Here is a 12,597-nt window from a genome sequence, read left to right as displayed (position 1 = left end):
AAACTAGTTCTCAACAACAAAATACACTGCAGAAAGCACTCAAAAACACGGAGCCTTACTTCTGAATAATATGTAGGTCACAGAAGAAATTAAGAAATTAATGTACAAGCAGAAAAGGAAATCATAAAAATAACCTCATTTTCAATAGCCTCAGAAAAAAACTAGGAATTAACCTAACCAAAAATGTTAAAGATCTTTATAGTGAAAAATATCAAAATCTGAAGAAAGAAATTAAAGAAGACACCAGGAAATGGAAAGACCTTCCATGTTCATGCATAGGTAGAATCAATATTGTGAAAATGGCCGTACTGCAAACAAAAATGATATACAAATCCAATGCTATCCTAATCAAAATACCGATGACATTTTTACTGAGATAGAGAAAACAATCCAAAAATTCACATGAAATAATAAAGACCTATAATAACCAAAGCAGAATCACAATACCAGATTTCAAACTCTACTATAGAGCCATAATAACAAAACCTGCAAACTCCAAAGATAGGGGAACAAAGGGCTCTCGTCTTAGTTTTTCTGTTGCTGATGGTTCTATGTTCTTTACAGTGTACTCACATACACATATCTGGAGGGTGGGGTGAGGGCACAGAATCTGAGGAAAAAAGGTGAAAAAGTGCAGCAATGAAGTTCACTGGATACCGATAAAAGTGAACTATGCAACTCATGGGTGGAGCTGGAAGGAAGGGGATAGAAGAGAATAAGGGAACAGAGGATGCTGTATGAAAGAAAATGTGCTTATTACCTAATGTGAGTAAATGTAACACCTCTATAATAACCATTAAGCAAATTAATAGAAAACAGTATGCTAGGGCCCAATGCTAGGGCTGTTAGGTTTTCTTTTGTGAAGGGCTCAATGTCAGGAAGTAGTTGGCAGGAGTTTGTAGGCACAGTGTGGATGGAGTGAAATGGCTTTAGGAGAGTAAACTGGGTGGTGGTGGTATGAAAGTCCAGTGAAACCAAAGATATAACCCAGAGTACATTTTAACAATATGATAACTGAGCTGCTGGTTTGTGTCTATAAGCCTAGCTGCTCAGGAGGCTGTGATTTGAGAACTGCAATTTGAAATCAACCCTAGAAGAAAAGTCTATAAAATTCTTATCTTCATTTAGTTAACAAAATAAGCCAGAAGCGGAGATGAGCTCAAGTGGTAGAGTACCAGACTCGAGTGGAAAAAGCCAAGCAAGAGTGCAAGACACAGAGTTCAAGTCTAAGTACTGGCACTAAAAAGAGAGAAAGGAAGAAAGGAAGAAAGGAAGAAAGGAAGAAAGGAAGAAAGGAAGAAAGAAAGAAAGAAAGAAAGAAAGAAAGAAAACTTAGATGTGGAGAGATTAAGTTGCCCAATGATCCAGAACTAGTCAGTGGCAAAGCTAGGACTCAAACCTGGGCATTTGATTCCAAAATTTAGGCACTCACTGTTGGACTGATGCTGTCACATTAGTGCCCCTAGATGACCTGCTTAAAAAACTGGCCTCCAGCTGGATCTATCTCACATCTATAATCCTAAACTATGCAAGAGGCTGAGATTAGGCAGGGAAAGTCTATGAAACTCTTATCTCCTATTAACCACCACCAAAACTCAGAAGTGGAGCTGTGGCTCAAGTGGACGAGCATCAGGTTTGAGTGACAGAGCTGAGGGACAGACCCTGAATCCTGAGCTCAAGCTCCAGGACTGATACATAAAACAAAAACAAAAGCAAAAACCTAGCCTCTACCTTTTTAACCTTTAAAGTTGAAAGCTTTAAAGCTTTCTTATAGGAAGCTAGCCCACAAGAAAGCTTTATAATTTTTAAGATATTCACTGATTACAACGGTTGTGTTCTTGTGACATTTTCATTTATGAAATGACTACTGATAATAAATTGAGCTTTTCTTTAACCAAGAGAGTATTTATGTTCTAAGCACATTAATAAATGGAGAGAATGCTGGGACTTGTACACAGACAGACAGGGTCAAGCCCCTGACAAGCCCCACCCACCCCTGAGTGACAGCTCCCATTTGCCACACACACCCTCCTCTCCACTGTGGAAGGCTGTCTCCAGATGGCTCACTTCTGGTTTTCCTTCACTGGATGATTGCGTGTATGGAGCATATGAAACAATGAAAACAAAAACTCACTTGAGCTTTACAAGGAAATGAGAACAAAACACTGAACTGCTGCTTAGACAGGAAAGGGACTGGTCTGAGGTTGTCTGGCTTAGGTTGATTGATTTTTCTTTTTTAATCAAAGAGGAAAAGAAAAGAGAGATGGCTTGACAAAGGCTGACTCACAGATGTGACCTAGATTTCTTTCAAGGTTAAATGGTCTCAGTTAACAAATGGGAACACGACAAATATTTAATTAAATTTAGGATTGCAGAAATGTCTAAGTACTGTTTGGGGCCCTCTTACTGTACAACATCCCATGCCCGGTAAAGACGCCTTATTGGTGAGAGTTTTGGTCCTGAAGGAGGTACAGGACTACCACCCAGTTTCTAACTCCATTGTAAGACAGGCTGGCAGCCCAGGGCAGAGTCACCACAGGGTGAGGACTATGGTAGAAAAGCACTGTCTGGGACCTGAGCCTTGGTCCAAACTCAAGCAGGGAAGGATACTGATCCAGGCCCCCAGGAGGCCAACTTCACAATCCCTGCCTACACCCAGAAGCAAAACCAATTTTTCCATGCAGGACAGTTTCTTACATTCTCAAATTTAAGTCACAGTACTGATGAAGATTAAGTGATACACTTTCAGTCACTGGTAACTAAACACAAGAAAGCAAGCCATCACATACCTGAAACAACAATTTAAGTTTCTCAAGAACTAGATCTATAGGAATAATCAGCTATGGACTATCAAATAGCTACATGTGTGAAGTGTGTGTGTGTATGTGTGTGTGTGTGTGTGTGTGTGTGTGTGTGTGTAGGCGTGTGCACCAATACTGGGATTTGAACTCAAGGCACAGTCTCTTAGCTTTTTCACTCAAGGCTAGCCCTCCATCACTTGAGCCATACATACAAATTGCCCCTTTGGGCTTCTGGTAGTTAACTGGAGATAAAAATTTCACAGACTTGGGCTGGGAGTTTGAGTTTGGCCTAATGGTAGAGTGCTTGCCTAGCATGCACAAAGACCTCGATACTACATACATAGAAAAAAGCCAGAAGTGGTGCTGTGGCTCAAGTGGTAGAGCTCTAGCCTTGAGAAAGTCCAAAGACAGAGTTCAGGCCCTGAGCCCAAGCCTAGGACTGGTCAAAAAAAATTCACAGACTTTCCTGCCTTCATTGACTCTGAACCACAACCCTCAGATATAAGATTCTTGAATAGCTAGGATTACAGGCGTGAGACACTGCTGCCTGGTTTTTGTGTATAATACTTAGGGAAATAAAAGATACAGCTTATTGAAGTGGCTCATGCATTACAATCCTAGGAAGAAGGGATTGGAAAGATCAAGGTGCATCTCAACCAATAAAAGCTAAGCAAGGTGGTTCATGCCTGTCATCCTAGGCAAGTCGGAAGCCATACTTCCAGGCCTTTCTGCTTTGATTACTCTCCAGCTAGGGTCTCACTTTTTGTTAGACAGAGCCTCAGACCTTCATCTCTCCCTCTACATCCCTGGTAGCTGAGATGATTAGACATGCATCACCATTCTTGCCTTCAACGTCTTAGAAGATTGTAAAAGAAAGAAATTGGGCATTGTAATCCTAGCTACTTAGGAAATGTAAAATAAACAGAAAACATCCCAGGCCCATACCAGGGCAAAAAACTAAGTCCCTATCTCAAAAATGATAGTGCAAAAAAAAATCTAGAGGTGTAGCTTAGTAAGGATCTACTAAGCTCAAGGTCCTGAGTTCAATCTCAGTACAGAAAAAAAAATTACCCAGGTATGGTGTAATCCCAGCACTAGGAAGGCTGAGGAAGAAAACGGAGTCAAAGACTAACTTGACCACATTGCATGACTCTATCTCAAAAGAAAAAAGAAGCCAGGTACCAGTGGTTCATACCTACAATCCTAGCTATTCAGGAGGTTGGGATCCGATTGTCACAGTTTGAAGCCAACCTGAGCAAGATAGTTTGTGAGACTTTTATTTCCAATTAACCACAAAAAGCTGGAAGTGGATCTGTGCTAGACTTGAGCAAAGAAAGCTCAGGGACATTGTCCAGGTCCTAAGTTTAAGCCCCATGATGGACCTGGGGCGGGTTGTAAAGAAAAGAATAAACATAGTAGGAAGATAGCCCTAAACAATTCTGCAACTAAAATGACATTATTGAACAGCGCAACAGCCAGAATAAAACATTGCTCCTCTAATACTTCCCTACACAATGACGGTACAGTGAGTGCTAAGGGACAAAGGGATCCTAGAAAATTAGAAACATGCTGATAACAGTCCTGATTTTGAGATATCAGCTGGCTTCATTTCTGATGAATTTCTGGAAATCAAAAGGCAACATCATGTTACATTAGCCTGAGTTCCAAAACACTATTGTGCACCTGCTCTTGGCTTTGGAGCTGAGTTCCCATGTTTCATGGATTCCAGTCAAACCTCCTACTTTCAGGAACAGAGTGGCCCTCCATATCCATGGAGTATTGGGTCCTGGGACCTACAGATACCGCAATCTATGAATCTTAAATCCTTTGTATAAGACATATGGCCTTCGCATCTCACTGTAGCTCATTTCTCACCTTTAATATCTAAGACAATGTAAAGGCTGTGTAAATATCGCTATGTGTAATCTTTTAGGGAATAATGACAAGGAAAAATGTCTGCCTGTGTTTGTCATTGACATAATTTTTTCTCAAATATTTTCAGTCCATGTGAGGTTGAAAATGCAAATGTTGTAATATGGATATAGAGGTGACTGATCTGAATCTGAGAACATAGAAAAGAAAACAGAGTTATATTTTGAGTTGATTTAACATGTCTATCATAAATAGACAAGAACGTATTTATTAGTGGCTTCTTACCCAAGAAAACAAGAAAGAAGAAACTGTATGATAAACAGGACATTCTTCCATTGGTTGAATTCAGTGGCCTATAATGAAAAAGAAACTAATGATTAGATTAATAATATTGTAGTTATGGATGGGATGAAGCTAGAATTCACTGATGACAAATACAAAATGATGACTATTATTGTTAAAGCTCTTCAAATCTTTACTAATTTGTGGTAGTCACCAAATCAGATCTAAGTTTACCTTTTGATACATAATCTTAGAGGAAACTTTATTACCAAATGAATAATATTAAGAAGAAAAGTTTAAGCTTATAAATGATTTCCAAGTTTCTCAACATGAAATTTGAACTTTATGAACATGAAGTTTATGCAACATGAATAAGCAAGTAAGTTATTATCTATTAATTGCAAAGCAATTAAGTAATTGGAGTGGATAAGATATAGATGGAGACATTTAAGGCACTACATTTGCTCAATAAATGTACTGGCTCATGACTGTAATTCCAGCTACTAAAGAGGTAAAGATCAAGAGAATATAAATGTTCAGAGCCATCCCCAGTGAAATATTAGCAAGACTATTTCAATAAACGAGCTAGGTGTGCTAACATACCTGTGGTCTCAGCTACTCTGGAGATATAGGTAGGAGGATCCTAGTCTGAGGCTACCAGATGCAAAAACACAAGATATTACCGAAGAAAAACTGGGATGGAAGCATTGTGAGTCAAGTAACAGAACTTGCCCATCAAGTGTATGAAGTTCAAATCACAACACTTTCATAAACAAAGACTCAGTTTCTGCTTTCCAAGTGTATCCTCTTGAAATGACAAGAAACAGTGAAAAGGAGTGTTTTATTGATTAGTCTCTGGCTTGCATCCAAAACCCATTTTAAGGTGACACAAGACTGAATGAAAGTGCTTGTTCAATAATGTGATCAAACCACTTGATAGGAAGCAGCACTTTATTAGCCCACCAAATTTAAGTAACTGTGCATTTAAAAGTATTCAAATGTTTTACAACTCCAAATTTTTAAATAATTAGAGTAGAATTTGCTCCTCCAATTAATACAATCTTGCTGCATTTTGCTGCCATGGATACATTAGGAATATGCACTTACTTCTATCAACTATACATCAACTAGATATGGCAGTATACACCTGTAATCTCAGCACTCAGAAGATGGGGGGGCAGGAGGAGCCAATGTCCAGCCTGGACTATATAGTAAGACTGTGTCTCAAAAGAAACATGCACGCACAAACACATACATGTATGCACACATACATAATATAATACATACACTCAGGTTGATAATTATTGGAACTGTTGATGAACACATGCATTTTATAGTATTCTCTGTATTTCTGCTTATATTAGACTCTGTGTGTGTGTGTGTGTGTGTGTGTGTGTGTGTGTGTGTGTGTGTGTGTTGGTGTGTGTTGGAATTAGAACTTTTACCCATGGCCTCACCCTCTTGCTCAGTATGTTGCTCACAGTTAGAATTCTACCATTTGAGCCATGCATCCAGTCCAGTATTCTTGCTGATTAATTGGAGATCTAAGTCTCATGGACTTTTCTATCCAGGTTGGCTTCAAACCATAATCTTCAGATTTCAGCCTTCTCAGTAGCAAGGCAGGACTGAATAACTCCTTCCTCACTTCTTTTGATATTATTTGTAATGGATCTTGCTTTCTTCTTAGGCCAGCCTGGATCATGTTTTTATGTGCCCCACATAGCTTTCGTAAACTAATTTTTAAAAGATCCTTTTTTAAAATCCTTGTTCCTAATCTACACCGAATGTACTTTGAACCTAGTGCCAGGACTCAAATGATGAAAGTTCACCCACTGAGTGTTTTCCAGGGGACTGATCTGCCAAGAAGAGGAACACTTATCTCTGGCTTCATTCCAAGATTAAAATCAAGGTACTGTCCATAAACCATTGCTGTGCAAATCCAAAGTCCAGGACTGAATTCCCAAATCCGTCAGTCAAGCACACAATCCATACACTCTTTGGTCACCCCTGGTCCTCACCAAGCAGGAAAAATGACTCATCCATTTTGTCCTTCCATTCAAAGAGGGGTGAACATTCAGCTCTCTTTTAAAATCTGCTTTCACTGCAGTTAATCCAAACTTGGAAAATGAGATGCAACTTTATACCAATGTAACTAAACTTACTTCTTTATCACATGTGGGTCATAATCTAAATTTTGCCATGATCGAAAGTGACCATAGGTAGAAAAGGCTATCCTGATCCAAGGAATATGGAACAATGTGTGGAGGGAAAGTTTCACCATTTCCCCTTTCTCTCATCCTGCATCTGTGAGTATCTCTTATGATGCAATGCTTTTGAAAAACAGTCTTTAGGCAGGCACCAGCAGCTCATGTCTGTAATTTTTGTTACTCAAGTGGGTGAGATCTGAGTATCATGTTTCAAAGCCGACCTGAGCAGGAAAGCCCATGGAACTCTTATCTCCAATTACCCAGCAAAAAGTTAAAAGTGGAGCTATGGCTCAAGTGGTAGAGCACTAATCTGGAACAAAAAAAGCTCAAGGACAGTGCTCAGGCCTTGAGTTCAAGCCCCAGCAAATGGCACAAAAATTAATTAAAATATAGTAATATTTTAATTACGATCTCTGCAATTTGTCATTTTATGCAAGACTCTTATTATTGTAAATGTGTTCTATTTTTCTAATTATGAATTTTCTTAATCTATTTACTCTTTGATTTATCTGGAATTTTTGTGATTAGTAGTCACTCTGGGTTTAAGGCACTTTAAGGAAATTTTTCCTAAAATCTTTAGAAATGTTTAAGGGGATATTCTAGCACCATATAGCCTAATAGGAGGGTGATACTCTTCTAGCAAAATAGAATTTAATAAAGTATTGACGCTCTTGTCTTTTAAATTTGACAGTATTGGGTTTTGAACTCAAGGCCCCACACTTGCTAGGCAGGTACTCTACTGCTGAGCCCTTTTACTGCACTGGTTATTTTGAGACAAGATCTTGCTTTCTCCCAGGGACCTGTTTCTGGACCACAGTCCTCTTATTTTATATCTCCTATGTAGGTAAGATGACAGGCATATACCATCATATTTAGCTATTGGTTGAAAAGGGGTCACAAATACTTCTTTCCCAGTCTGGCTTCAACACTCAGTCCTTCTAATATCAGTCCCTCAAGTAGTTGGGAATACAGACAGGAACCATCAGTGCCTGGTACAGATGTTCTCTGACTTAATATACAGCTTCTTCCCAATAAACTCTTAGTTGGAAATATCATGTCAAAGATTCAATAGATTATCCATTAAATTGTTCCTGTGAACAATGTTTTAGTTCAAATAGTCTGTAAGAGTTTGTAGATCCCTATTCCTAGCAATTCTAGCTACAGAGAGGAAGACAGACAGATGTAGCTAGATGGATAGATAGATGGATGGACAGACAGGCACAAACATAAAAACACCAGAATTTGTGCAGTGGTTCAAAAGAAAAGGTCATTTTTGTAATAGTGAAACAAGACAATCAATAAGGCTACTTGATTAAGAATAATTTTGCGTATGTCATTTTTTTACTAATTTGGCTTTAAATCAATGGACAGTAGGTTAAAAAATGAAAATTATTTTCATCTGAAAAATCATCCCTGCTCTTATCCTATGACACTATGAATTCATAGTGTTTACACTTAAGCCTGAAACAGAGGAGTCTTCCTACAAATTGATGCTTCTTGGTGGTTTTCAATGGATGCTGAAAATGACTGGGAATGGTCATTCACTCCTAGAGATGCCATGGCCTTTGGCTGTCTTCATGCAACCCTTTTGCTGTTCCCTCCAGCAGGAAAGTATGTACAGATGAGAAAGGCTGTCTCTACCTAACAATATTGTGGTTGTAGTGCCTGCTGGATAAACTCAGTCCCATCTGTGGCTTTTAGGATGTGAATGCCTGTTACCTCCTGGTTAAGTGTGGTTTCCGTGTTCTTTCTAAAGTTGTACTTTCTAGTTCGTTCGTTCGTTTGTTAGTTAGTAAGCTTGAGACAGTCTCTCCCTATGTTTTCAAAGCTAGCCTTGCAGCCATAATCTTCCTACCTCAACCTCTGTAGTGCTGGGATTATAGGCATGAGTCACCATACCCACTTTGGAGCACTTCTGAATTTCAGGTGAGAAACGATCCACCTCTACTAACATACCATTTAGTTGTCTCTCGTGAATGCACAGTAGCCACAGTACGCAGAGCAAATGCTTAAAAAAATAAGTTCTCAAAATTCAGATATGGCTCCTGAAATGCTGATAGGTAAAATAGCATAATGTCTATGACTTGTTTTTAAATACTCCTAGGATAGAAGCTAATATGAGAAGAACAAAATAACCTAAAAAGTATTGGAGTGGCGTGAAGCACTTGATACTTCACTGGATTATCCTTGCTAAATTTCATATGTTTCAAAATGTCCTTTTAAAAAAGGAAGAATAAATTGATTTTAAAGCTATCAAAATTCTAAGCTGGACAGTGGTGGCTCACATCTGTAATCCTAGCTACTCAGGATGCCAAGATCTAAGGATCGTGATTCGAAGCCAGCCCTGGCAGGAAGTCTATGAGATTCTTACTTGCAATTAACTACCAAAAAAGCTGAAGTAGATCTGTGGCTCCAGCAGTAGAGTAGAACTGAGCAGAAAAAGCCAAGTGAGAGTGCAAGGCAGCAAATTCAAGCCCATTAATAGCACAATTTTTTTAAGCAAAAAATAAACAAAGTAGTCAAAATGCCCTCTCCAGGAAAGTAGCTCTTTCAGGATTCTCAGATTATCACAAAGACCTCAAACTCAGATTGTGATTGTTGTTCTCCAAAATATTCTCAAGTTCTTGTCACTACTCTGGCTTCCACCATGTGTCTACAACTCAATGTCAATAGACATTTGATCCCAAAGGTATCATAGGGGACAACAAACGTCCCTTTGTTGTTCTTGAACCCCTGGGCTCAAGCAATCCTTTGGTATTAGTTTCCTGAGTAGCCGAGACTATAAGAGCATGCCACTAGGCCCACTTTGATTTCTAGCACTCCCCTAGTCATTCTAGCCACCTTTACACTTCCCATTTCAAGCGTGAAGTATGAATTAGCTTTAAAGATGGTAAGACTGTACTGCCGCGCTTACCTGTTGGAGGTCTCCCGTGGAGGCACTAATTATGAAAGTTGGGATGATCATGAAGCAGGCATTGTAGAAGAGCACGCCGTATTTACCGAGCTCCTGCAGGAAACAAACACGACTGCACCGAATTCTAGAAATACAAAGCATCAGACTTCCTGGAACTATTTGCCCAAATTTAAGGCATGCATTCTGACCATGAATTCTGGAATATTTTTGGCAAATGTTTGGGTGTAAGTTGTTTTGTTTCAATTGTACTGTGGTTTCAGAAGAAATATCTGTCTCACACCAGAACAACTTACAACAGATAAAAATGGAAGGCCTCTAGGGTTCTATCTACTTCTAGCATTACAATTGTAGGAAGTTTTTATTTAAAGCATCTTATTCAAAATGAGAAATGTGAAACAAAATTAGGAAGATTAAATAGGTTAACATAACTCCTTTAAAGCATCTGCTCTCTCCATCAAAGAATAGCAGCATTATATATTTACTTTCATTAAAGCTGTCACATTAATTCTCCACCAAAAAAAAAGGATGACATATTGGGATTTTTCTTTCAAAAGGCAACCAACCTGTTTTTGTAACACTGTCACCATTGAAAAGAAACAAATGGCCATAGAGACAAAAAATAAACAAATAAAATAGCTCATGGAAATAAGCCTGTCTGGTCAAAGAGAACTTCCTCACATAGCACAAAGGACTTGGGACAAAGAACCATATGTTTGGCTCATCCTTGACGTTTCAACAACAGCTGGGGTTGGGTGAGGGTGTGGACACTGGGCCCCCCATGACAGGAGGCCACATGGAACAAAGTTCATCCACTGCAGCCCTTTGTGATCAAGAGAGGCCATTGGTGCTAGAGGAGCTCCTAAATGATGCTTGTCATCTCACACCATAGATGAGGAAACAGGTTTAAAGTTCAAAGCCACTATGGCCAGAGAACCTTATGGCCTGTATCCCCAGACTGGAGCTCTCATGTTCCCTGAAGAAATATCTTGACCCTCCAACTTCCATAGTCATTGATGATGCAGGTAAAAAAATATGCTTTGTAAAATGTAGATGTAGGATGAAAATATATTATACATATTAAACATTATATAATTTATAATATGTAATATTGTATGTAATATATAATATAAACTTGACATGTAACATAATGTGTTACATATTATATCATATGTTTTGTATATAAATAAAGTATAATATGCTAGGGATAAATATTTAAAGCATAATATATAATTATTGGATATATAACAATTATATATTATATGATATACTAAATGTACCTTTATGTAACTATTATATATACGTATCCTGATGGCATCTAAAAGTGACACCTTTCTAATTTCTACAGTTTTGCAAGAGCAGAAGTAACAGGGCTAATACATACTAAGAAGAAATTAGTAAAACTAAGAATTATGAAATTATAGATCATGCTACATAAGCTAAGTTACATGTCAACTACACCATTTTCTTTTCATTTTTCATGTCACTTTGGGGGCACATGTACAAGCTGCAAGCCATAGGAAGGAGGTCTGATACCTTTGGGTCCATTTTCTGTTTGGTATAAACTCCATTTGCGGCTGTGAAGATGTCATTCAAGAATACGAAAATATAGCCTTCCAAGTTAAAAGCAAGGTCAGAACTGGCAGAGAGAACATAAAAGAAAAAGGATTATTCAGTCACTCCCAGCTTGGTCTCCAAGCATGCCAGCTTTTCCTCTTTCTAATCATGCTAGGACCAATGCATTCACCACCCAACACAAACCAGACCCACCAAGCAGGTGGCTTCAATAGCTTAGGACCTGAGAACATTAACCATCTACCTTTAACTAAAAATCCCTTTCTGGGGCCGGGAGTTTGGCCTAGTGGTAGAGTGCTTGCTTGCCTAGCATGCACAATGACCTGGGTTTAATTCCTTGCTACCACATACTTGGAAAAAGCCAGAGTGGTGCTGAGGCTCAAGTGGTAGAGCCTTGAGAAAAATCCAAGGACAGTGCTCAGGCCCTGAGCTTAAGCCCGGGACTGGCAAAAAAAAAAAAAAAATCCCTTTCTGATTAGCAGCAGCCCAAGCCCTGAGTTTTCTAAGCGAATGACTGCCTGCCCAGTAGCTCTGCTCACTGTGAACATATGCTGTAGGGAGGGGCCATGCAGCACTGGGGGTGGGTGACCAGAACAGGAAGATAGTAGGAGACAGTGACAACCACACCTGGGGCCCAAAAGGAACTTACCCATCAAAAGGGCAAGGCAGATACCTTGGATAAGGGGCCTTTCTCCCTGTGATTTTTGGAACATCTCTTCGGCTTCCTTCCTTCCTTCCTTCCTTCCTTCCTTCCTTCCTTCCTTCCTTCCTTCCTTCCTTCCTTCCTTCCTTCCTTCCTTGTTCCCTCCCTCCCTCTCTCCCTCCTCTTCTCCTTCCCCTCTCCCTCCCCCCTTCTCTCTTTTCCTTTGATAATACCTCACACTATGTTGATCAACATGGACTCAAACTTCTAGGCTTAATTTATTCTACTGGCTCAGCGTCCTTAGCA

At 39.2% G+C, this 12,597-nt stretch overlaps 1 protein-coding gene across 1 annotated transcript in view; it reads right to left on the bottom strand.

The window, feature by feature from the left end:
• Slc35d2 (solute carrier family 35 member D2) overlaps positions 1–12,597 on the bottom strand; it is a 57,686-nt gene that overhangs the window by 18,490 nt on the left and 26,599 nt on the right. The window contains exons 7-9 of the mRNA XM_090329048.1: positions 11,610–11,712; positions 10,077–10,169; positions 4,959–5,026 (exon numbers count right to left, since the gene is read on the bottom strand). Coding sequence (XP_090185174.1) covers positions 4,959–5,026; positions 10,077–10,169; positions 11,610–11,712 — 264 coding nt within the window. The remainder of the gene's footprint in view (positions 1–4,958; positions 5,027–10,076; positions 10,170–11,609; positions 11,713–12,597) is intronic.

This window comes from Megascapheus bottae, chromosome 3, assembly GCF_031878675.1.
Source record: "Megascapheus bottae isolate mThoBot1 chromosome 3, mThoBot2.hap1, whole genome shotgun sequence".
NCBI classification, from domain to species: domain Eukaryota; kingdom Metazoa; phylum Chordata; class Mammalia; order Rodentia; family Geomyidae; genus Megascapheus; species Megascapheus bottae.
Note: the sequence above shows the minus strand (reverse complement) of the source record. Positions and strands in the feature narration are given on the sequence as shown.